Below are 26540 nucleotides of genomic sequence, written 5' to 3'. Positions count from 1 at the left end.
CACCCCTGCCGTGCGCACGCCCCTTTCCCCATACCTTTTTAACTTCAGCGTGAGCAGCATGCCCACGTCAGTGTTGACTTGCCCTCCCTAGGCGTGGGTCCCAAAAGTGATGTCAGAGAGAGCACCGATGCTGACATGGGTAGCAACCTCACACCAGGGAAGTGAAAAAGGTACAGGGGAAGGTAAGGGTCACGTATGTGCAGCAAGGAGAAGAGCATGGAGCAGAGGAGGAGGGGTGCTGTGCCCTTAGGAAGACTGTGCCAGGGGTGGACCGCCCCTCCCCCACACCCCTTACTACGCCACTAGTGACTATCGGTGCCTTAAAAAATGGCAGCTACGTTGTACCTATGGATGCGCTTTACGATGGCTGATGCTATAAGTGGCATTAGGCATCATACAGTGCCTCCGTAGGCGCAATTCATGTAAAAGGTAGGCACCGGAAATGTAGGCCTTGAAAACCCTGGCCTACATTTCCAGCGCTTTCCTTTTCTGAAGCTGCGATTCTATAAATGGCACCATTGCGTGATTAACATGCGATCAGCAGCCATTTTTAAGGCAACCGCTAACAATGGTGCTGTTTACAGAATCTGGGCCTCAGTGGCTTTTTTTTAATGCTGACAACTGCGAGCAGAATTATCCCCAGAATGTTGGGTTATGTCTAGGCATCAGCATTGAATATCTGGGGCTAATTTGTTTTATGCTAGGTGCTGGAGCTTATGTAGGTCCTGGCTAATATCAACAGAGACCCATATAAGTACTTCTGGTGAATCTCAACCCTATCCCCTAGAAGCACATCATGCCATCCCCTGCAGAATCTCCCTCTTTCCCTCTAGAAGACCATGACCCCCTCTCACCTTCCAGACCATGAAGAACCCTTCTCCCTACAGGATCTCCTCCTTCCCACTTCACATCTCTCTGGAACATCAAGCGCTACCCACTCCCCAAATGGGCTTACCTGCCCAATTCCTGGCAGTCTAAGCTACTTCATGTGGCTGCTTAGTAAAAATGGCTGACTGTGATGATAACTGTGCCCCTTAATCTTTTAACCACTCAAAAAAAGTATAGAGTGCATGCTTATGAACATTTTTACTAAATATATTTACCTATGTTTTTCTCAACATTTTCATTTTTAAAAACTGACCAGGACAATTTTCCTGCCACCAGTCATGAAAGGCTCCAAGATTTGAAATCGACTGTAGATCTGCTAACAAGCATAACATTTTTTCGAATGAAGGTATGAATCTCTCCAGGCTTTAGCATTCATTTTAAAAAAAGGAGAAGGTCTTGCATGTTCATCTAAAGAAAAGTTGTACTTTTTTGCCCTTCTTAACTAGTGGTGCTGATAAAATGTGCTTAGGAGACCTCAATCATCACCCCAGGTCCAATATCCCTTCTTATCTCTTTCCTCCCTCCACCCCTGGGTCCTTCTCCCCTCTTGTTGGTATTGTAGAGCATCTCTCCCTAATGTGTGGTCCAGCATCTCTCTCACTCTCCACTGTGTGTGATCTGGCACTTCTAAACTAAACTAAAACTTAATTATAGACTTTTCTCCCTTCTTCCCCACACACCCTCTCCATGCATAGTCTGGAAGCAGGGCCGGCGTTAGGGGGAGCAAACAGGGCAGTTACCCTGGGCCCCACAGATACAGGAGGCCCTCGACTGCATGGTGAAATAGTAAACTTCTCTTCCTTTGACTCCTTTACTGCTGTCTCTCTCCCGCCGCTGCTGAAGCTTGTAAACAAATTTAACACACGCCGCAAGCCTCTAACAGTGCACGAGCTGCTGCTGGACTCCCTCCTCCATCAATGAAATTGGAAGCAACGTCATGAGGGGGAAGGAAGGAGGAGGGAAGCCGTCAGCGGCACGCGCACTGTTAGAGCCCCATGGCCCGTGTTAAATTTGTGTACAGGCTTTGGCAGTGACGGAAGAGAGAGAACAGTAAATGAGTTGAAGCTGGCAGGCCTTGGAAGGGGAAGATGCTAGATGGAAGGGCAGTTGGGAAGAACAAGAAATATTTTGGAGCAGGTGATGAGAGGGAGGGAGAGAAGGGGAAATGTTGGACAAGGGCTGGAGGGGGGCTGGATCATAGGGTGACAGGAGGAGAGAACAGCAGGAAAGAGAGCGGAAACAACCTTAGACCCTGAGGGAGAGGGAAGAGAGAGGTGGTGAGATGACTGATTGGGGGGAGGGACAAGAGGGAAGAGAGATTGGATAGGAAGATAGTGAAGGAAAAAGGACAGGGATATGCTGGGCTACAAGCATGGAGGGAGGGGATAAGCGTGAAATTGTGGGAAGGGCCAAGGGATGGGGGTTGCATGGAGATGAATGAGAGGAAGATAGTGAGTACAGAAATAGAAATGTGGTAGTGAGGAGTAGATGAAAGACAGAAGGGTATAGGAGACTGGGAAAGGTGTGAGATGGGAAAAGGGAGAGCTAAGCATGAGAAAGGGAGATGGGAAGTTGCTAGGTAGCTGAAAAGTAAAAAGAAGGAAAGGGTGGCATTTGAGTGGATTGAAGAGCAAAAAAGGAGAGATCAGTATATTAAAGACAGGTGTAGTGAGGGAATGAAACAAGACAGGAGAGAATAGGGTTATCGGACGTTTGGGAAAACCTGGACATGCTCTCTCTCTTCAGAGGACTGTCTGGGTGCCTGGACGGACTTTCCAAAACCCAATAGTTTGTCTGGGTTTTGAAAAGCCCTGACCTCCCGGCCACATCTGGAGGGCCTCTGAGCATGCGCGGATGAAATTACATGCATCCGTGCATGCTCAGAGACCCTCCAGATGTGGCCCAGAGGTTGAAAAACGAAGATGAGGCTTTGTGGGGGTAGGGCTAGAGGCAGAATGGGGTGGGGCCATGTGTCCAAGTTTCTCCAGACAAAAATCTGGTAACCCTAGGAGAGAGGAGAAAAGATTTATGGACAGCAACCACTGAATAGGAAATTATCAAAAGACACAGGAATGCAGAAGAGACAAAATGGGACCAGCATGTTGGAAAAATAAAATATCCAGACAACAAAGGAAGAAGAAAGTGTTTTATTTTAAATTTATTACCTGGAATATGTTAGATTTGGGATCTTTGTGTGGCGTTGGAAAAGCTTGTCTAGATGGAAGGTAACCATGCAATCACCATTTTAGGAAAGATGTTTTCCAACTATCCATGAACCCTTCCATTTGAGTGACTCATTCGGCCCTCAGAAATGCTACCAGTAGTTCAATACACTTTCATAACCACTGGCTTTATGCATTCAATCCTCACTGGGTCGTATTTATAATAAATATTACTCAAGAATGAGATGTTTTAAAGTGTCTCGTGTCTATAATTAATATTTAGCTTGGGTGGTAGAGAGCAAGGGATCAGCACGCCAACATGTTTCACCCGTTGAGGGGTTTCCTCAGGGCTAACAATCCCTTCATTTAAACATTGTTTTACAACGCAGCCACCCAGTAATCTCTATCAAGCCCAACTATCCATGAACCCTTCCATTTGAGTGACTCAATCGGCCCTCAGAAATGCCACCAGTAGTTCAATACACTTTCATAACCACTGGCTTTATGCATCCATTCCTCACTGGGTTGTATTTATAATAAATATTACTCAAGAATGAGATGTTTTAAAGTGTCTCGTGTCTATAATTAATACTTAGCTTGGGTGGTAGAGAGCAAGGGATCAGCACTCCAACATGTTTCACCCGTTGAGGGGTTTCCTCAGGGCTAACAATCCCTTCATTTAAACATTGTTTCACAACGCTTGATAGAGATTACTGGGTGGCTGCATTGTGAAACAATGTTTAAATGAAGGGATTGTTAGCCCTGAAGAAACCCCTCAACGGGTGAAACATGTCGGCATGCTGATCCCTTACTCTCTACCACCCAAGCTAAGTATTAATTATAGACACGAGACACTTTAAAACATCTCATTCTTGAGTAATATTTATTATAAATACGACCCAGTGAGGATTGGATGCATAAAGCCAGTGGTTATGAAAGTGTATTGAACAACTGGTGGCATTTCTGAGGGCCGATTGAGTCACTCAAATGGAAGGGTTCATGGATAGTTGGAAAACATGTTTCCTAAAATGGAGATTTGGGATCTGTGCATCACAGATCTTTATTTTTATATCCAGTGGCTTACCAGACAGCTGATGGGGGAGTGAGGGGTGAGGGTGAGCAGTACCCCTAAGCCCAAAGTGAAGTGGGAACTACATTTTCTTCCTGTCCTCTCTCATGCCCCCTGCCCAAATGCAAATAAATACCTAAGCTGGTGGGGATCCCAAAACCCTGCCAGCTGAAGACCTCTTCCTCCAGTTCAATGGCCAGAGCTCTTCAAGCTCTGCAGCTGGTGGCAGCTCAGGGGCTATTCTTATGTTCTTATATTAACTACAAAGCTTGGAGATTTCTGGCTGCCAGACCAGAGGAGGTGGTCTTCAATTGGCAGGGCTTTGGGATCCCCAACAGCCACAACATGGGGGTGGCTCGTTTTTGGTGTATCTGCGTCCAGGACCCCTGTGTGCTCAGTACTAAAAGATGTGCATATTTGGTTTTATTACTCCATTGTTGTGATACTTGCTGGACTATAATTTCTTGGAGTTCCCAGTTCAGTTTCTATTTGTGATCCCTTGTTCTTGATTTTGTAAAGCTCTGTCTGGGTTTTGTTGTGAAGAAGTCATTTAAAGTTGCATTATTTGTGGTAGTAATAGCAGGTGGGGGCGATTGGGGGGGGGGAGTTGCAGGGAGGAGAAGGGATCAGGGCCCCCCTCCTTAATTTCTGCCCTGGGCCCCAGCATACCTAAAACCAGCCCTGTCTAGAAGATCTGCTGTTAGTTCCTTAGCCTGATGAATTCTATTCTGAAACCTAATTGATGATTATATACATTTTAGCAGAGTGAATAGTAAGGTTGGATGACCAGAATCTTTATTTATTATTTATTTATTTAATTTGATGTCTATCCCGTCCTCCCAGTAGCTCAGAACAGCCTACTAGCTAACATTCACAGTGAAATACATTTGGACAGTACAAAGACTATACAGTAGTTTAAGTACAAGGACTATACAGCAATTTAAGTACAGGTTAAGAATGAAGAAGAGAGGGTAGAAGGAAGGGAGAATTTAAGGAGGCAAAGGGGTAGATTGCAGTTGTAATTTTAGTTGAAGAGGAGGGTCTTTTCCACTTTCCGGAAGGTCATCAATGAGTTCTGTAATCTGATTTGCGGGGGGAGTTGGTTCCAGAGTTGGGGGATGAAGTGGCTGTAGGAGCATTTGCAGGTGGTTTCTGTCAGGAGAGACCTTCCTGGGGGGATGCATACGTGTTTTTCCATTTCCGAGCGGAGGAGGCGGGTGGGGGTGTACAGGGATAGCCTGGATTCTATGTAGGCTGGGGTGGTGGCGTAGATTATTTTATGCACTACTACCAGGGCCTTGAATGCACAGTGTTGGTTAATCAGAAGCCAGTGCTCTATGCGGAGGGCTGGGGAGATGGGGTCGTGGTAATTGAGGCTGTGTAGAAAGCAGATTGCTGCATTTTGTACATGCTGGAGGTCCTCGAGATCTTTTTTGGCTAAGCCATTAAATAGGGAGTTGCAGTAATCCATCCTGGAGAGAGTATAGGTGTAGAGGAGTTGGCCTAGATCAGGTTTGAAGATGTAGGGTTTGATCCTTCTCAGTTGGCGGAGGTAGTAGAAGGAGGTGGAGACTACTTGAGATATGTGGATGGACAGGGACAGGTGGCCATCTAAAGTTACTCCTAGGCTGCGTACCTGATCTGCTGCTGTTACTAAGGTGGAGTCCCATGATAGTGTTGGGTGTGTGATCCATAAAAGTTCGGTCTTGGAGGTATTCAGCTGTAGTCTGTTGTTTGTTTTCATGTCAGAGAAGCAGAGTTGGAGGTTGGCGATTTGGGATGATCGGTTTTCGCCTAGTGGGAGGAGCATCTGGATGACATCAGCGTAGGAGTGGATTTTAATGTACTTCTGGACCATATTGATGACAGGTCTGATATAGAAGTTAAATAGGAGGGGTGATAGAAGGGCACCTTGGGGAACGCTGTATTTGATAGGCTTGGAGTTAGAGTTGTGCAGCCCTAGTAGGACTGTTTGGGTTCTTTGGTGAAGAAAGGAGGTGAACCACTGGAGGGCAGAGTCCTTGATTCCAAGGTCATAGAGTCTGGATAAGAGGAGGTGGTGGTCGACAGTGTCAAAGGCAGCACTGAGGTCAAGTAGGACTAGTAGGGCATGTCGAGTATCAACTAGCTGTCATCAATGATATCCAGGAATACTGACTCTGTGCTGTGGCCTGTTTGGAAGCTAGATTGTGCAGGGGACAGGGCAGCTTGTTATTCGATGAAAGGGTGTAATCGGCGAAGCACTATTCGTTCTAGGAGTTTGGAGACTGGGCGGTAGTTGCTGGGTTCATTAGGGTCGAGGGTGGGGTTTTTGAGAGTGGGTTTGATAATAGCCAACTTCCAGCTGAGAGGTACTGTCCCCGTGGAGAGGGAGAAGTTAATGATGGGGAGGATAGATTCTGCCATGGCATCTTCTGTGGACAATAGGAGGCTGGATGTGCAGGGGTCGAGGATGGTGCTGGAGGGCTTGAGTTCTCTAAGGGTTTTGAGAACCTCAGCATGGGTGGCCATGTGAAGTTGGGAGAGAGTGGCAGGGGATGGGGTACTTGGGTTAGGCTGGGGGTATGCTGGTGGGGGTTGGTGCTGGTGGTGGTGTCAAGATTATTGCGAATGGTTTGTACCTTGAACTGGAAGAAATCTGAGAGAGTCTCACTATCAAGTTCTGTTGGGTTGTTGTGGCTTTTTCCTTGGGTGTTGGCAAAGAGTTGGTTTGTAAGGGTGAACAGTTGTTTGGATCTAGCTGGGACTTTCTGTAGGATGTGAGAGTAGTAGGCTTTCTTTGCTTCTAGGATGGCAGTTTTGTAGGTGACAGATGTGTTTTCCCAGTGAGCTTTGGTTTCTGAATTTGGGTGTTTGATCCAGTTTCTTTCTGCTTTCCTCAGTGATCTTTTTATGGATCGGAGATTGCTGGTATACCAGGGAGTAGGTGTTTTGTTAGTGGTTATTCATGTTGTTTTTGTCTGAGCAAGGCTATTATAGAGGGATTGGATGTTGGAGTGCCAGGTGGAGGCTGCTAGGTCGATGGAGTGGGGATGTTGGGTGCAGGTATTGTTTAGATTGTGAATGCCTGTGGCCATGACTGTAGGGTTGACTGTGTTAGGAAGTTGACGTTGGGTGGGTGGGATAGGGCCTTTCCGCGGGGCTGGGGTAGTTTCGGATGGGAGTTGGAACTCAATGAGGTGGTGATCTGACCATGGGACAGGTGTAGTGGTGCAGATTGTTTGTTGAGGCTCTGCAGTCGGGTCTCTAAGGGGGAAGATTAAGTCTAAATGTTGCCTGCTGAGTGAGTAGGGGTGGTTACAGCTTGGTGGAATCCCAGGTCGGTAAGGGAGGAGAGGAAGCTGTCACTCTGTCCTGAGGTGTTGGGGTAGTCTGGGAAGTTGAAGTCTCCCAGGATGGTCACGTGTTTTTGAGAGATGGCTAGTTCGGTAATGAATTTGAGGAGGGACTCTAGGGCTTCTGCTGGGGAGTTGGGGGCTCTATAAAGTAGGATGAGGGTGATTTTGTGTTTATTGCCTATGGTGAAGGCTAGAGCCTCTATGGTGGGAATGTTGATAGAGTTTACCAGTTTTGGTGTGGTGGAGGTCTTGACGATGGTGGCCACTCCACCTCCTTTCCCAGTGGTGCGTGAGCAGGCTAGGGCCTGGTAGCCTGGAGGACACCATTTGCCTAGAGCAATCCCATTGTTGTTTTGGAGCCAGGTTTAAGTGACCATGAGGGCTTCCCAAGTGATTTCATAGATGAGGTCATGGAGGAGGAAGATCTTGTTGTTAACTGATCTTGCATTGATGAGTGGAAATTTGAGAGTATTGCTGGTGGGGGCTGGTAGGGAGGGTAGGATGAGGATAAGATTGGCAGAGTTCCTGGTACGGTTGTTTTTGTTTTGGGAGGCGAGGTCACCGTGTCTGCCTTGGCCTGTAATAATGTGGATGGTGAGGTAGTGTTGTGAGGAGGGTTGGGGATGTAATTTTCCTGCACTACCATACTTCCATAGCCTTCCTGCAGCTTGTATGCCCAATACTCTGGAAAGTATGCCTATTTGTGTCTTGCCCATGCTCATCACCTATCCAGCTCCCGAGGTGTCCATCTTCTGCATGTACATTCTGATTGTCACACCTGAAAAGCTCACCTTGCCTCGTCATACTGTACATCCATTGCCACCAACTCCTGTCATAGGGGAAGGTAAGGACAGAATAGGTGCACCATGCTGTTGTTTTACATGGTGGTTGGCCAGACGTTCTGATTTCCAATTAAAGTCTTGAAAGATTAGATATTGAAACAGTCCAGAGTGCAGCGTATTTCTCAGATTTTGTCTGCAAGGTTTGCTACAATAATTATCAATGAAAAGTATATGTAGACTGTGATTATTACCATCACAAAGTTATATCTGATTTTCCTGCATGTAATATTTGCAATCATTGATGCATGTATTTTGAAAATTCACAGATACATATATTTTTGCAATCCCTACTTTAATCTTGTGCCTGGGAATGCCTTCAGTAAATGTGGGTAAAAATATGCATAGTGTTTGAATTTTCAAATAGTCAATTTTCACAGCTAAAATACTGATTAGCCATGGAAATAACTATGAAAATTGTTCTCCAAAATGTTGGTTGCACCTACATTACCACATAGAAAATCCTTCACATTTGTGGTCACATCATAAGTAGCTAATATTCAAATTCAGTTTCAGCCATAAATTAACTTTATTACTTGCTGCCTTAGATAAATATTATAGACATTTTTCCCTACTGAATACCGTGGTTGTGCGCATGACATATTTTAGTAGCATTAAAGATGTTCTCCATAGTCTTTACCAGGGAAATGCAAGAACACTCTGTGGTAACATTATCCAAAGGAGCCTCAGGTGCCGGAACAGTTCTTCAGCTCAGAGATGTCAGAATAATAAAAGAAAATAAAACAAGGAGAACATTATAGTAATGTACAGCAGCTGCTACCAAGATTAGTGCCACTGAATATCAGTGAATGTGAATACATCGGAGGAACCCTTCATCTTTTCTGTCAAACACCATTATTCTTTACCTTCCTGAGAGTAAATCATGTATTCTGGAAGAAAATATCTCTGTCATGTTCCTCTCATTTTGTTTTCCTCACTGCTATGAGAATCCAACTTTGCACAAAGACTATTCACTGATTGGACATCCATGCTCATTAATGTAATTAGTAGCTAAAGCATCTTCCAGGTGAGGGCCAAATTTTCTGAAGAGCTGCTCCTTTCATTTTCCTGATAATGTGGAAGTGTGCTATGTTTTCTTCACTAGGTTCTGGAATTACAAAGTCCACCCCGAGCCAGCACGGTTGTAAAAGACTGCGTCCGAGCCTGCCTAGACTCCACTTACAAGTATATATTTGATAATTGCCATGAACTCTACACCCAACTGATTGATCAGGTAGGACTAATCATGGAAGGCCAATCTGTTTTGCAGAAACTTAAGAGTTTTCTTTTTAAAGATGCTTTTAATCTTTAAATTATATTCAAATTTTACATCAGTTTCTTTCAGGTTTCCATTTTACCCTCCCTAATGTTCTCTCCTTTTATGGTTCTCTTCTGTACTTTAAAATATTGAATTGTAGTTCTGTTCCTCTTTACCTTGTGTATTGATTAATCTGTAAGTCTGTCGGTCTAACCCATTATTTTAAATTTTAAACGATATGTTTAAATATATGCCTTTATTTTAATTATTATTATTAATGTTGTATCTCGCTTAGTAAAACTATATAAGCGATTCATCAAACTAAAATAAAACTTGAAACTTGATATATGCCAACTGTTTTGATTTTGAGTTGGGGTTTTGGTTTTTTGGTTTTTTTTTTTGCTGAATTCCATTTCTAAAACCAAATAAGCCTTTTTTGTTGTAATTTTCATTTTATTGTAAAATGAATGCATATCCCTATATAGTCAGAAAAGAGCCATTCTAGATAGTAGACTTTTCCCGATAATGAAGTAGGGCTCCTCTGCAGACCAGCCAGACACTCGCATGCCACTTGTTAAACCTATTTCATGCCTTTCCCATTTGTGAAATGATAATCTTTAAAGCACTGAATACAGTGGCATAGCGAGGGAGGGAGGTGTCCGTGGCAGTGGTACCTGATATCGCTGTACCATATGCCCCTGTAGTTTTCTCCATCACGCATATATACACACAAACACACATAAGCATTGCCTCTGCCGGGTCAGACCAGGGGTGCATCATGTCCAGCAGTCCGCACCCGTGGCGGCCCCCTAGGTCCGTGACCTGTCATTGGACCTTACCTAAGTCTTTCATCCCCTATTCATTTAATACCTGTACCTATACCCTTCAATCCCCTTATCCTTCAGGAAGTCATCCAATCCCTTTTTGAAGCCCAATATTGTACTCTGCCCTATCACCTCCTCTGGGAGCGTATTCCAGGTGTCCACTACCCTCTGAGTGAAGAAGAATTTCCTAGCATTCGTTTTGAATCTGTCTCCTTTCAATTTTTCTGAATGCCCTCTTGTTTTTGTGGGCTCGGCTAGCCTGAAGAATCTGTTCCTATCCACCTTCTCTATGCCTTTCATGATCTTATAAGTCTCTATCATATCCCGTCTAAGTCTCCGCTTCTCCAGTGTAAAGAGCCCTAGCTTCTCCAACCTTTCAGCATACGAAAGGTTCTCCATGCCCTTTATCATCCGTGTCGCTCTTCTCTGGACCCTCTCGAGTATCGCCATATCTTTCTTAAGGTACGGCGACCAGTACTGGACACAGTACTCCAGATATGGGCGAACCATCGCTCGATACAATGGTAAAATAACCTCCTTCGTTCTGGTAGTGATACCCTTTTTGATTATGCCTAACATTCTGTTTGCTTTCTTTGAGGTTGCTGCACATTGCGCCGCTGGCTTCATTGTTTTATCCAACAAAACCCCAAGTCTTTTTCAAGGATGCCTTCCCCCAGTACCCTCCCTCCCATTGTAAAGCTGTACATTGGGTTCCTCTTCCCCACATGCAAGACTTTACATTTTTCTACAATGAAGCTCATCTGCCATCTTATTGCCCACTCACTCAGTCTGTTTAGGTCTCCTTGTAATTGTTGGCAATCCTCCACGGTTCTGACTGTACTGGAGAGTTTTGTGTCGTCCGCAAATTTTATGACTTCGCACTTCGTCCCTGTTTCCAGGTCGTTTAAGAATATATTAGAAACATAGAAACATAGAAAGATGACGGCAGAAAAGGGCTATAGCCCACCAAGTCTGCCCACTCTACTGACCCTCCCTATCAAGACTGAGGCCCTGATTCTCTAAAAGTGCGTCCCAATTTTAGGCAGCTGTAGACGTCCTACAGCTGTCTAATCAGCCAATCGGGATGCACGTTTTTTTTAAAAAAATGCTCCCCAGGCAGGCCTGAAGGCGCCTCCGGGAGCCTAGGGAGACCCGCAAGATGCCTAAGCTCGTCTAAGGGCTTTAGGCGGGCCTTAGGCTAAACCTAGGCGGCCCTACGCGTCTCCCTAGTAGATGAGAAGCTTAAAAATGTAGGCCAGCAAAATGCTGGTCTACATTGTAAGTAGACGCGGCCGCTATACTTATCGCAGCAAGGGATCTCTGTGCCGCTATAAGTATAGCGGGCCGTGGCCCCTGACCGATCACTGGCAGGAGGGTGCCCAATCCCTCCTGCCCGAAGACGCACCCCCCCCGGCGCTAACAACCCCCACTCCACCAAACCTGTTCTTACAGATGGGTCTTGCATGTCGAGCAAGCAGGCACGCCTTGTCGAAATGAGGCGGGCCCGCCCCTTCCCGGCCCATCCCGCCGAAGCCTAAGGCCTGATTGGCCCAGGCTCTAGAAGCCTGGACCAATCAGGCCTTAGGCATAGCGGGTCCGCCCATCCCCACTTAATCTAAGGCCTGATTGGCCAATCAGACCTTAGACTTAGTAGGGATGGGCTCAATGCATTAAGGTCTAGCGCACGCTATTCCACACGTTAAAGCCCTAGTGCACCTTATTTAAAGGAGCCCTAAGACTTTTCTGTAGGGCTTTACTGCTGAGGTGCTATTTTAAAAAGAGAGACATATGTTAGCACCCGAAAAGGTAAATACAAAGGATTCCGTTTCCATGGTAACCACAAAAGCAGTCACTATTTATTATTATTTATTTATTAAAAATTTATATACCGCATAAAACTATGCGGTAAACATGTTGATTACATACATAATATACTGATCTGCCTGTTTATTCCCTCAAAGAAGTGCAGCAAGTTTGTCAAACAGGATATGCCTTTGCTGAAGTTGTGCTGGCTGGTCCTCATCAGATCGTGTCCGTCAAGGTGATCAATGATGCAGTCCTTTATCAGTGTCTCTACCTTCTTTCCCGGTACCAAGTCTGTAGTTTCCCGGATCTCCCCTCGAACCTTTTTTGAAGATTGGCATAACATTTGCCACCTTTCAGTCTTCCGGAATCTTTTCCAATTGATTGACAGATTGGCTATTAGTTGAAGCAGTTTAGCTATAGTCCCTTTCAGTTCCTTGATGACCCTCAGACGGATGCCATCCAGTCCCGGGAATTTATCGCTTAAAGCCTATCAATCTGCCTGCATATCTCTTGTAGACTGACCGTCAATCCTGTCATTTTCCTGTCTTCATTTCCAGCATATAGCCTGATGGATTCCGGTATGTTGTGTATATCTTCTTCAGTAAATACAGACGCAAAAAATGTGTTCAGTTTGTCGGTGATGGCTTTGTCCTCCTTTGACACTCCTTTTATTCCATGGTCATCCAACGGTTCCACCGCTTCCTTCGCAGGTCATTTCCCCTTAATATATCAAAAGAACGGCTTGAAGTTTTTCGCCTCATAGTCTCTTTAGGCCCCTTTTACCGCCTTATGGCACCTGTGTTGATGTTGTTTGTGCTTATTCCAGTTTCTGTCCGTTTTTGACCTTTTCCATTCCTTAAACGAAGTCTTCTTGTCTTTGATCACTTCCTTCTCTGCTACAGTGAACTACTCCAGTTCTTTGTTCTTCTTCCTCTTGGAACCCTTGTTGATATGTGGTTTATATAGATTTTGCGCCTCGGTGACTGTATCCTTAAAAAGGGACCATGTGTTTTTACAGTACTTATCCTCTTCTTAATCTTCTTCCCCACCATAAGTCTCATCCATTTATAATTCCCTTTTTGGAAGTTCAGTGCCTTGGCCATCATTCTGGACCGATGTTTTGCCCCTGCGTCAGGGTCGAAGTGGATCATATTGTGATCACTGTTTCCCAGCTCCCCTTCTATTTTTACATCTTGTGCCTCACAGTCCATTTTGAATTAAGTCCGGAATTGCATTTCCTCTAGTATTTTCCTTGACAAGTTATTCCAGGAAGCAATTGCCTGCAGCATCCAGGAACTTGATCTCCCTAGCGCAGCTGGAGGTGCCTAGGTTCCAGTCTATCCCCCATGATAACTGCATTGCCTCCCTTACAGTTGCATTTAATCTCATCCATCATTTCTCCATCAATTTCTTCGGACTGCCCTGGAAGTCGGTAGTAGATGCCGATCTTCATTTCTAGTCCATTTGTTCCCGGAATTTTGACCCATAGAGACTCTAATTTATTCATCAGTTGTGGCGTGTTCTCTCCAGTAGATTCATTTTCTTATTTGACGTATATGGCAAAGCCCCCACCTTTTTGAGCCACCATGTTTCCATGATGCCGAGGATGTCAAAGTTATCTTTTTGTGCCATAGCTTCTAATTCTTATTCCCTAGGCTCCTTGCGTTCGTGTACATACACTTTAGTTTGCGGCCTGTTCCTTTCTTGCATTTCCTTCCCTCTTGTGTCCCTTTCGCTCTGTCTTGCCTGTGATCTGGTGAGTCTTCCCCTCTGTCTTCCTGCATGGTATCCTCCGGATATACCGGTTCCCGAACCTTCGACTCTCTCTCTCAGTCAACTGTCGGCTTTCCCCTTCTTCCAATCGCTCCTGCCAGAAACCCCCCCCCCCCATAGATCATGGCAGGAAGGATGCCTAATTCCTCCCACTGGAACCCCCCACCCCCCATAGCTGGCTCTCCACCCAAACCCCCCTGGATCCCCTTCTCAGAACCTCCCCCCCCATAGATTGTGGCACGAGGGATGCCTAATTCCTCCTACCAGAACCCCCCACCCTCTGTAGATCATGACAGGAGGGATGCCTAATCCCTCCTGCTGGAACTCACCCCCACCCCCACCCCCCTGTAGATCATGCCGGATCTCTACCCAAACCCCCCAGACCTCCCTCTAACCTTTTAGAAATGCCGGATGGATGGCTCTTCCCTCCGTCCTGCTGGCAGGCCCGTCTCTGACTGAATGAGGTGCGTCTGCCCCTTCCTGGTGAATTATGGGATGCAGCGGGGATGGGCCTTAGGCCTGATCATCCATAGGAGGGGCCTTATTAGATGCCTGGGCCAACTAGAATTTTAGGTTGGCCTATGGGCGGGGCCTTAGGCACCTGGGCCAATCAGACCTTAAGCTTCTCCCCGGTGCTTCCCACAATGCTCCGGTAAGGGGAAAGCTCGCCTCATTCAGATGGAGGCGGGCCTTCTGGCCGGACAGAGGGAAGACCCAGCGATCTACGTGAATTGGGCATCCCTCCTGCTAGCAATCATCTGGGGTGGACGGGCGGCTGCTAAACTTATCACAGCAGGGAGATCCCTTGCTGTGATAAGCTCAGTGGCCGCGTCTACTTACAACCCGATTCTCTAACCGGTGTCTGTAACATGGACGTCGGTTAGAGAATCGGGTTCACTTTAGGCAGGCTTAGGCGAGATTCTGTATTGGATGCCCGTCGGCTTCTGAGACTGGGCGTTTTATACAGAATCTGGGCCTCAATGCCAAAGCCAAGACATTACCTGGCATTGAATTTCTGGGCATAATGAAAGCAACAGCAAAACCATGAGTGCCGCCAACTAAATTTCAACACCAAAGGTGCCTGTGGCCATTATTTTAAGAAGCTCTATTTGTATTTTGGATGTCTGGTAAGCAGCATTTGTTATTCAATGAATGCCCAAATCTCAATTTTATGAAGCCAGGATATGAACATCTAGTTTTCAAGTTTCAAATTTTATTAGGGTTTACTATCCTGCTCAGCGGCTTTAAGTTCTAAAAATGAAAAATATAGAATGTTCGCAAGACATAGACCAGTGATAGTAAGGTAGGTAAAACTACAAATTCTTTAGGAAAGAGGGGAGATGTAAAAACATATGGTAACCATTAGTGCTTTCAGATATTCATTCTGGTGCCGGCATTTATGAATAAGCATCTTTGAACAAGAAAGTTTTAAAGTTCTGATATTAATTTCTCAAGGGTTGATTGAAGCCATATGGATATGGGTAAAGAGTTCCAGAGGAACATGGAATGAAAAGATGTTCAAGTACAACTTTTCAATTTGAGGGGATTGCCATTTGATTCTGGTCTGCAGAGCGGAGGTTCCAGAGTAGAATGTAAGGAATTAAGAGGCGTGATAAATAGTGGAGCTTTCCTGATTGTAATACTTTGAAGACTTGAAGGAGTGTTTTATAGGCGATCTGATGTGATACCGGAAGCCAATGAGCATTTTCTAAAAGCGGTGTGATGTGGTCATATTTCTGGGTGTTGTGTATTAGGCAAATGGCAGTATTTTGAATATTTTGGATTCTGTGAATTTGTTTTTTTGGTTAGACCTGCAAAGAGAGTTCCAATAATCTATCTGTTGAATAACCAGAGAATGTTCTAGAATATTTAAAGCTGAAAGGAGAATTAGAGAACACATTGAGTGAATAAAGCAGAGTTTAAAAAAAGAGTGCTTAATTATCTGAGACCTGGACATTAAATGTACCGTATTTTTCGCTCTATAAGACATACTTTTTCCACCCCCCAAAAGGGGGTGGAAAAGTGGCTGCGTCTTATGGAGCGAATACACCTCTTTCTCCCCCCCCGCACCCCCCGCACCCCAGTAACTTTATTTTAACTGTCGTGGTCGGTGCTGGACGGCTGCCTTTCTCCCTGCAGAGCGGCGCATAAGGCAGGAGCGTGACCTTTGCGCTTCTTGCTTGATCCCGTTCCACTCTGTGATTGGCTTGCCCATCAGTTCTTGCAATTTGTGTGAACTGTCGGCAAGCTAATCACAGAGCGGAGCAGGACCAGGCAGGAAGCGCAAAGGGCACTCCTGCCTTTTGTGTTGCTCTATAGGGAGAAAGGTAGCTGTCCAGCACCAACCACGCCAGTTAATAAAAGGTACCAGGGGGTATCAGGCTACGGGTTTCCCAGCACCAGACCACCAGACGCACCTGAAAAGGTTCTGGTCCCAATACTGCCTCACACTCTCTGTCATTTGTAAGTCAGATGCATCTGGGGATAATCTCTTTTGGAAAGAATAAACACACATGCAGACTGTTTGCATATCCAAAGAGATAGCCCACTTTATTCAGTAAACAACCACATATTTTTAGTCTCCCCCCCTTTGTACATGTGCAGTCACAAGCTAGTTATGGGTGTAGCTTCTGAGGAAATCTAAATTTCGTTTCTCAGGAAAACGAAGTTTCATTTTACAGGAAAACCGGGAGGGGGGAGGGAAATTCCACAGCCAGTACAAATAGTCATAGTTACAGATAACAAAAAGAGAAAATATTTTGTGGTTTCTTGTGTAGCAAAATAAGCTTACAAAGAATATACCCCTACCCCTACAGTACCTACGTGTAGAGGAGGAACAACCAAGAAAAAAAAATTCTGAACCAAATTTTTTTTTCTTGGTGTTTCCTCTTATACAGGTGGGTGCATCTTATGATCCGGTGCGTCTTATAGAGCGAAAAATACGGCAAGTTAAGAGACTAAGGGCTCCTTTTACTAAGCTGTACTAGCGGTTTTAGCGCACGCTGCAGTGCAGAGCGCGCTAGACGCTAACACCTCCATTGAGCTGGTGTTAGTTTTTGGCGCGTAGCGTGGGGTTAGCGTGCAGGGCAATGTAGCGCACGCTAAAAACGCTAGCGCACCTTATTAAAAGGAGCCCTAAGATAACCCCTAGAATACATATAGGCAGTACTTCAGGAACTGGGATATTTTCCTGTAAGACAGAGGACGGCAGTTTGAATGTTCCTTTAGGACTGAAAAAAATAGTTTTTGATTTTCCAGGGTTGTGTTTAATTTATATTGTGCCAGCCAGGCTGAAATTTTCACTAGTTTAGTATTTATTTTAGAGATCTCGTTTATTGTACAAGAGTTCAAAATATGAAGAATTTGTATGTCATCTGCGTATGCATATGAAGTGAAACCAAGTTTATGACCTAAGGTTAATATGAGTGATAGGAATATACAGCCCTTTTTATCAAGCTGCACTAGAGGATTTTAGAATGGTCCAGTGCGGCTGGGGATAAAAAAAACTAAAACCTAACATAGCTTGATAAAAGGGGGTCTAAATTTGATGATGACGCAAAGTTCAATTGCAAGAGGACCTGATTGCAATTAGCTTGAAGGCGCTTATCACCTCCTCTAGAGCAAGCAGTTAGTGCACCCATGCTACATGCCCAAATGACAGTATATATTAAGAACAGTGCGGTAACCACACTGTCTAGACCAATAACCCTACTAGTTTATACCTTATAACAGCATGAATTTAAAGCATGAATTAGCACAATGCCGTGCCATCGCGGTAACAGTTACAGTGCTCATGTACTTTATGGCTTATTAGGTACTTATTATACCACCTTTCTGTTGAACAGGTCAAGGCAGTGTACAAACTAATAAATAAAAAGAAAGAAAAGAATATCAATTAAAAACAGAATAACAAAAATGTTCATACAAACACACAGTAAAGTAATTTGTAACTCCAGGACCTGACCGCAAAATTCAATCCCTTTCCTATTTGTCAAAAGCCAGAGCAAAAAAGTAGTGTTGTAAGTAGTGCTTTCAATTTGGAGAGCGATTGTTCGCTATGGATGTATGGTGGAAGATGTGGTAACAGTGCACACTAATTCATGCATTAACTGCTTAATGCACTTTAGTTAAATGCTCCTAAATGGATACACATTGAGTACAGCACATATCTGAACAGAGTAGGAAGGACGGAGGGGGCAACCTATACTTGAGTATACTAGCAACTAGCCTGTCTTTCTACTCACCCACGCTTGCTTTGGTGTCTCCCCTCTCACTCCCTTTTCCCCTCCTCCCTCCATGGTCTAGTCCTTGCACCTGTTGCATGAACAGCATCCCCCCTTCCCCATGCTGACACTTTCAGTGATACCAAGGGGAAGATAGGGAGGGGAAGGGGGAATACTTAAACTGGCATCAATGGGTAGGGAAGGGATGGGGTGACATATACAAATCATACCAGGGACATAAAAGCTAAGGTGGAAAGTAGAAGGGTTGACCTATGCATGTGGAAGACTTACAGACAAGTATATACGGTATGTTGACTAAGTTTTTCATACATGATTGAATAACCTTGACATGGTACGCTATTAGAGCTTGAGTTCATGACAGTTTTCCTTAGACAGAATAAATATGTTTTTCAACAAAAACCTAATTTGATTCTAAATCATGCCAAAAGAAACTAGTTTGAACCAATAGGTAAAATATAAAAGTGATATATAGCAGTGATGGTAGCCATTTTGGTCTCTGGCAGAACAGCTACATCAAATTTCCAAGAAAAGATAGCAAGGTCAATCCATATGGAAGTGCATCAAAGCTTCCATATATTCTTAGGCGAAAGAAATCAAGGAAAATGATCCCCATCTGTTAGCACTGAGTAATCTGTTGTCTTACCAATACCTTCCCCATGTGTTCAAGGTTCATTATTCACTTAAGATCCTTATCGTGCAAGTCCTGGGAGCTGCTGTGACATGAAAACCCATTAGAGACCATGGCTGGTACTACTGTGAACAAAATCTACTATATATCTGTTAAATCAATTTTAATGTAGCAAATCAAAACATGACAAGAGGCAGCCAAAAAGTAATAATACTCTCTCCCCCTTCAGAGTTCATATGTCCTGTATTTTATAAATACAGCGTCCTCTGAAGTGAATTCCAGTTGAAAGAACAGATATATTCCTGTTACAAAAATATTAGTACAGTATATGAATTCTGAAAGACTGTGCACTTTTGAAGTGTACCTACTCTAATTAATTTGTAGTCTGATATATACGGCCTCTTTTATAAAGCTGCGCTAGCAGCTGCCGCGTGGCAACAGCCCCCGAAGCCCTTTAAATCTCTATGGGCTTCGGGGCCGTTAGCACAGCGCAGCCGCTAGCTGGGCTTTGTGAAAGAGGCCGATAGTCTCTGTTATCATTCACCTCATCAGGTATCAGGCCATAACTATGATATTTGAAAAAAGCTATTGCCTCTTCTTTATTTCAGTGTGCCTAAATGAGCTTATTCAAAGAAATTTGTAGGATCTTTAGTATACTGGGAGATTAAATATATTTTATGCCCTTAAATCAGGAGACTATAATTTAAGTGAAATCAGAATATAGTACAGCTCCTAGAATTCTCTCCTTTTTGAGGGTAATTTTATAAAAGATATCTAGGTTAATACGAGGTCTGTTCAAAAAGGTTCCAGGACAAGGGGATTTCTTTTAAGACAAGCTAGGCAGCTTTGAGTAGCTTGAAACCTCTCGAGTAACCTCCTTTATTCCATTTGTTAATATCTGTTTTTGTCTCTGAGCTACAGCACTTTTTGTGAAAGTGTGTTTTTGTGATTGGCTGTTTTTCATCATGTGTGACCTCAATGAGCATCGCTACAGTGTGAAATTAATTTTAAATTGGATAAGACTGTGGAAGAGGAGACTTAGAGGGGACATGATAGAAACCTTCAAAATCCTTAAGGGCATAGAGAAAGTGAATAAGGACAGATTCTTCAAACTGTGGGGAGCCACAAGCACTAGGGGTCACTCGGAGAAATTGAAAGGGGACAGGTTTAGAACAAATGCTAGGAAGTTCTTTTTTACCCAGAGGGTGGTGGACACATGGAACGCGCTTCCGGAGGAAGGGATAGGCCAGAACTCTGTACAGGGGTTCAAGGAGGGTTTGGATAGGTTCCTGGAGGATAAGGGGATAGAGGGGTACAGATAGAACTTGAGGTAGGTTATAGAAGTGGTCAGAAACCACTTCACAGGTCGCGGATCTGATGGGCCGCCGCGGGAGCGGACCGCTGGGCGAGATGGACCTCTGGTCTGACCCAGTGGAGGCAACTTCTTATGTTCTTATGAAATGTTGAAAGTGGCTTATGGAGAGCATGTCATGAGTTGTAGAAGGTGTTTTGATTGCATCAACATTCCCAAAATTTTGCACAAAAATACACGATAACAGTTCTACTCCAGCTGTTTAAGGGCTCCTTTTACGAAGGTGCGCTAGCGTTTTTAGCGCGTGCTATAATGCTAACCCCGTGCTACACAGAAAATACTAACGCCAGCTCTATGGAGGCGTTAGCGTCTAGCGCGCGCAGCATTGTAGCTAAGCGCGCGTGAAAACCGCTAGCACACCTTTGTAAAAGGAGCCCTAAATACTTGAAAGGTATTAATGTAGAACAAAATCTTTTCCAGAGAAAGGGAAATAGTAAAACCAGAGGACATAATTTGAGGTTGAGGGGTGGTAGATTCAAGAGCAATGTAAGGAAATTCTTCTTTGCGGAGAGGGTGGTGGATGCCTGGAATGCGCTCACAAGAGAGATGGTGGAGAGAAAAACGGTGACGGAGTTCAAAAAAGCGGGATCACTCCTAGGGAGGAGCTTACCTAAGATGGTGGCCTGAGCCTTCCGCAGAGATGACACCGTGCTGTAGATGAGAATTTCTTCTTTTACCTGATGGTAAAAAGAAAGTCCCAAATTTGGGTTTTCCCGGACGAATCAGCATTGCTAATGGGCCTGATGGATGCCTTCGTGGACCGCGGCACAAGAACGCAACAATCGGAGGCTTTCCTGGCTGGAGAGAATGCACAAACTGAGACGCGTGATCTCTCCCTTGAGGGTGTCACTCTGTCCTCCGAAGAGCGTAGCCCGCCTAGCTGTCCTGGTGCATCGGAGTTGTTGTCAGCCACCCCGGCCCAGGGAACCCTCTTGCTTGCCTCACGGAGCAAGAGGACCGATTCCAGAAGAGGACAGGAGGAGCAATCGACATCTGAACAGCTGGCAGTGAGAAGATTACAGCAAACTCATTTAGACCTTCTTACAGCTGAAGCAGGCTCAGATTCAGTGGGAGCTGCAGGGAATTCTGGTGCAGGGATTCCTCCCTTACAGAGACCTAGGGTCTTTACAATGGAATCGATCTGGGACGCTATATCGAGTATGCAAGCTTCTCTTGGTAATCAAATTCAGCAACTGTCTACTTGATGTTACAACAGTTCTTTCAGAGAATTTGCAACTTAAAACCAAGGTAATGAGTTTGGAGACTAAATCAAGTGACTTTGATGTTAAGAAAAAACTTTGAAAGTTATACTTGGCTCTTAGCTTGGCCAAGGACAGTGCTAGTTTGCACTTTAAACAAGAAATGATGGAAAATTCTATTAGGAGATGTAATCTCTGTATAATTAATTTTCCTAAAGTTCAACCTATATCTGCCCTGGCAATGTTTAAAAGATATTTAACTGAAATTCTGAAAGTTCCAGAATCCTCATACCCACCTCTTTCTAAAATATATTACCTTCCAATGAGGAATAAATTGCAAAATTCGGACCAGCAGAATGTTTCTGCTGATAGCTTGGTCTTGACTAATTTCTTGGAGAGGTCGGAGACTGAGGTTTGAGTTTCAGCAACATTAATTATGTAACTTGCTATTGACTCTGATAGGGAATGGATGCTTAAGATGTTTTTTTAAATCTAAAGATGTTCCCTTTTTGACTAATATTATAAGAATGTATCCAGATGTCTCTCATTTCACCCAGAAGAGAAGCAAACAATTTCTCACTTTGAGACCCCAGGTAGTTCAGTTAAGGGCAACTTTTGCACTCAGATATCCTTGCAAGTGCGTTCTGACTTATAAAGATAATAGATATGTTTTCTTTGAACTGCAACAGTTGTCTAAGTTTATTTCAAATAGAGAGCATTCTGTACCTACTATATGAGTTTTGCTGTTCTCAATAGCTCAGTAAAGAATTGTTCAAGTGCACTCAGGCCCCCACCTTAATTCTTCTTGATATGTTTCCTTGGCTTATTTCAGTTTATTCATCAGCTACCTCCCTGAGATATATTGTGGACTAATTATACTCTTTAATAAGGTGATACCTACTAAATAATTTGGAGATCTATTTTCATTTTACATTGTATTTTTTCCTTTTTTTTGACTTGTAAAGATTGTCAAAACTTGAAATTTAAAATAAAGAATAAAATTTTTTTTAAAAAGCGTGGGATGAACACAGAGGATCTAGAACCGGAAAATAATCTAATATAATAAAATGGTAGGACGCGCATGCGCACTAAAAAATCGTGTTCCCTTATCCCGTCGCGGAAACACGACTGCGCGCCCACGGCTCTCTCGCGCTTATGCTCAAGCCGCCGCCATGGCTCCTCTATCGAATCGCACCAGGATCGAGAGAGGAGCTGCAGCGGCGGCTCTCAACTAAAAAAAAAAAGTTACACAGCTGGGGGTGCGGCGGCCTTCCTCAACCCCGATTCTCACTGCACGGGTTTGAAAAAAAAAATTAAAGGGAGCCGTTAGCCTTTCAGCAGCTCCCTCTTAATTTAAGGTAAGTCGGCGGCTTTCCATTTAAACACGGGCGGGCGGCCCGCAGACAGAAGGCTGCCGAAGCTGAATCGAAGCTTCCCGGGGGGAGGGGGGGAGGATGGCACGGCAAGCGACGGCGAGGAGAGAGTGGGAGCAGGCCGCAGAGGCTGTCGGTGCCTGCAGGCCGCGGCGGCTTTAGGCAGATGTCGGCATGGGAAGAAGTGCTGATGGACCGGGGGGGGCAAAAAAAAAAGGAAGGGAGGCCTACTGCTGGACAGGGGAAACAGAAGATAGATACTGCTGGACAGGGGAAGAGGTGCTGATGGACGGGGGGGGGAAGGAACGGAGGACTAATGCTGGACAGGGGGAGCAGGAAACAGGTACTGCGTGGTGGACAGCCAAGGAAAAAGAAAGACAGAAAGAAAGAAATACAGAAACAGGCTAAGGAGAGAGAGAGAGAGAGAGAGAGAAAAAAAGAAATAAACACACACACACACATATTCTAGCACCCGTTAATGTAACGGGCTTAAAGACTAGCAGTAAATATTGAAGAACTAAGGCCAGTACTGGGTAGCCTTGCACAGTCAGAAAAATTGGAAAGAATATCACTGAAACATCTTTTGACCTGATTACGGGTGATCTATTTCTTGGAGGAAAGACTCACTGGATCACAGGCAAGACAGATCGAAAGGGACACAAGGGGGAAGGAAATGCAAGAAAGGAACAGGCAACAAACTCAAGTGTATGTACACGAACGCAAGGAGCCTTAGGAATAAGATGGGTGAATTAGAAGCTATAAACTAGCCAAATGGGGGTCTAGAGGATAACTTATAATACCTTTATTCAACAATTTTTCTTTTGCACATAAAGTGCTTTAAATTATAAATGGTTTAATTTATTAACCCACTTATTTTGAACATATAAACAATAACTTAATTTAAAGATAGAACTCATCCCCAGAATCTATAATGAGGTTGAAGTATCATAAATATGCATCATTCTCAGTAAAGAAACCTCTTAAAACTTAGATATTATGAATGCATGTGATGTAATCATTTACTTCAAAACTTCCTACCCATAAATTTAATTATTTTCTTATAGCTTTATTGAAATATTTATTGGCAAAAGAATAACAATCTAACTAACTGGGGAGTGCGATTTTTTAAAATTATTTAACTTCATCAATTGTATGTTATTCTAAATATATACTTTATACAAGAGCAACAACACTTATCTTAGTGGCTTTCCAGCCGGATCCAATGTTGGGGGACCTGCCATTGTTGAGCTGCCCGACGCTCTCACCAAATTTAGAGCATTTCAGCTAATGAATAGCCTTCTTTGGGGGACAATGTTGCTGTTGTGCGACTTGCCTTATGCCCTTATGCCTGCAGCTATCACATGTATCACCTCAGTCAATCAGGGACTTCCTTAGGGAGGAGTCTAAGGATGTCCCTATTGGCCTGTGAGCGTCGGGAGCAATGTGAGGCATTCAGCAAGGCTCCCGGTGCTAAAAATTGCTAGTGCAGTTTAATAAAAGGAGGCCTTAGTCTATTATATTTTGTTGCCTTTTTTTCTTGTTTCCCCTTTTAATCTGAATCTAGACATCCCCCTCCTTCACTAACATGTTACGTGGGTTTTAGCGCCGGCAGCGTTGGTAACTGCTCCGATGCTCATAGAATTCCTATGAGCGTCGGAGCAATTACCGCCGCTGCCAGCACTAAAACTCATGCTACATGTTAGTAAAAGAGAAGGTATATCATTCTTTTCTGTACAAGTGTTTTGCTTGATATAATTATGAAATACGATAAATAAATAAATTACTTCCTTTAATGATAAAACATGGTCATCAATACTATTTATAGATCTTATTGTGAATGCAGCAGAGCCATTGCAAAATTCTCCACAGCTATAGTAACATAGTAACATAGTAGATGACGGCAGATAAAGACCCGAATGGTCCATCCAGTCTGCCCAACCTGATTCAATTTAAATTTTTTAATTTTTTCTTCTTAGCTATTTCTGGGCAAGAATCCAAAGCTCTACTTGGTACTGTGCTTGGGTTCCTACTGCCGAAATCTCCGTTAAAACCTTCTCCAGCCCATTTACACCCTCCCAGCCATTGAAGCCCTCCCCAACCCATCCTCCACCAAATGGCCATATACAGACACAGACCATGCAAATCTGCCCAGTACTGACCTTAGTTCAATTTTTAATATTATTTTCTGATTCTAGATTCTCTGTGTTCATCCCAAGCTTCTTTGAACTCAGTCACAGTTTTACTCTCCACCACCTCTCTCGGGAGCGCATTCCAGGCATCCACCACCCTCTCCGTAAAGTAGAATTTCCTAATATTGCCTTTGAATCTACCACCCCTCAACCTCAAATTATGTCCTCTGGTTTTACCATTTTCCTTTCTCTGGAAAAGATTATGTTCTACATTAATACCCTTCAAGTATTTGAATGTCTGATTCATATCTACCCTATCTCTCCTTTCCTCTAGAGTATAGATATTCAGGGCTTCCAGTCTCTCCTCATACGTCTTCTGGCACAAGCCTCCTATCATTTTCGTCGCCCTCTTCTGGACCGCTTCAAGTCTTCTTACGTCCTTCGCCAGATACGGTCTCCAAAACTGAACACAATACTTCAAGTGGGGCCTTACCAATGACCTGTACAGGGGCATCAACACCTTCTTCCTTCTACTGGCTACGCCTCTCTTTATACAGCCCAGCATTCTTCTGGCAGCAGCCACTGCCTTGTCACACTGTTTTTTCGCCTTTAGATCTTCGGACACTATCACCCCAAGGTCCGTCTCCCCATCCGTGCATATCAGCTTCTCTTCTCCTAGCATATATGGTTCTTTCCGATTATTAATCCCCAAATGCATTACTCTGCATTTCTTTGCATTGAATTTTAGTTGCCAGGCATTAGACCAGGGGTGCCCACACTTTTTGGGCTTGCGAGCTACTTTTAAAATGACCAAGTCAAAATGATCTACCAACAATAAAATTTTAAAAAAACACAACGCACACTGTACGCATAGAATTGTTAATTATCATTCCTATTCCGGGGGTTTTTCAAAGAGGTCAAAGCAGATGACTCTATGCACTGTCACCTCAGTAACAACCATACAAAAATAGACAAATACTCACTCCCTCCCTTTTTACTAAACCACAATAGCATTCTTTAGCGCAGGGAGCTGCGCTGAATGCCCAGCGCTGCTCTCGACGCTCATAGGTTCCCTGCGCTAAAAAACTCTATTGCGGTTTAGTAAAAGGGGACCTTAGTGTAAAATATAGACAGCAGAAATAAATTCAGACACATTTTGATCACTAAATTTAAAATAAAATCATTTTTCCTACCTTGTCTGGTGATTTCATGAGTCTCTGGTTGCACTTTCTTCTTCTGACTGTGCATCCAATCTTTCTTCCCTTCTTTTAGCCTGTATGCTGCCTCTTCTCCAGACCTCGTTCCCTCCCCCAACTTTTCCTTCCTCTCTCCCTGACCTTTCTTTCTCTCTGCCTCCCTTTCTTTTTTTTCTGTTTCTCTTCTTTCCTTTTGTCTCCCTGCCTGCCCTTTTTCTTTCTTTCTCCCTGCCCTCCCCCCAAGCCACTTCCAACTGCCATCGGGGACCAGGACCCAAACCGTCACCAATAACAGGCCCGAAAGCCGACGACGCCCCAAGCTCTTCCTGCTTCGGTCGACCAGCATTCCTCTCCCCGACGTCAATTCTGCCGTCAGGGAGAGGAAGGCTGATCGGCCCAAAATCGCGATAGACCTATGCTGCACATAAAATGATTTTTTATG

At 44.2% G+C, this 26540-nt stretch overlaps 1 protein-coding gene across 11 annotated transcripts in view; it reads left to right on the top strand.

Annotated features, from left to right (window-relative positions):
• UNC13C (unc-13 homolog C) overlaps positions 1-26540 on the top strand; it is a 769821-nt gene that overhangs the window by 515362 nt on the left and 227919 nt on the right. For all 11 annotated transcript variants that reach the window (XM_033920485.1, XM_033920487.1, XM_033920488.1 and 8 more), the window contains 2 exons: positions 1145-1234; positions 9402-9530. In XM_033920485.1, the coding sequence (XP_033776376.1) occupies positions 1145-1234; positions 9402-9530 (219 nt within the window). The remainder of the gene's footprint in view (positions 1-1144; positions 1235-9401; positions 9531-26540) is intronic.

This window comes from Geotrypetes seraphini, chromosome 14, assembly GCF_902459505.1.
Source record: "Geotrypetes seraphini chromosome 14, aGeoSer1.1, whole genome shotgun sequence".
In the NCBI taxonomy this organism is placed as follows: domain Eukaryota; kingdom Metazoa; phylum Chordata; class Amphibia; order Gymnophiona; family Dermophiidae; genus Geotrypetes; species Geotrypetes seraphini.
This window is presented reverse-complemented; position numbering and strand designations above follow the sequence as displayed.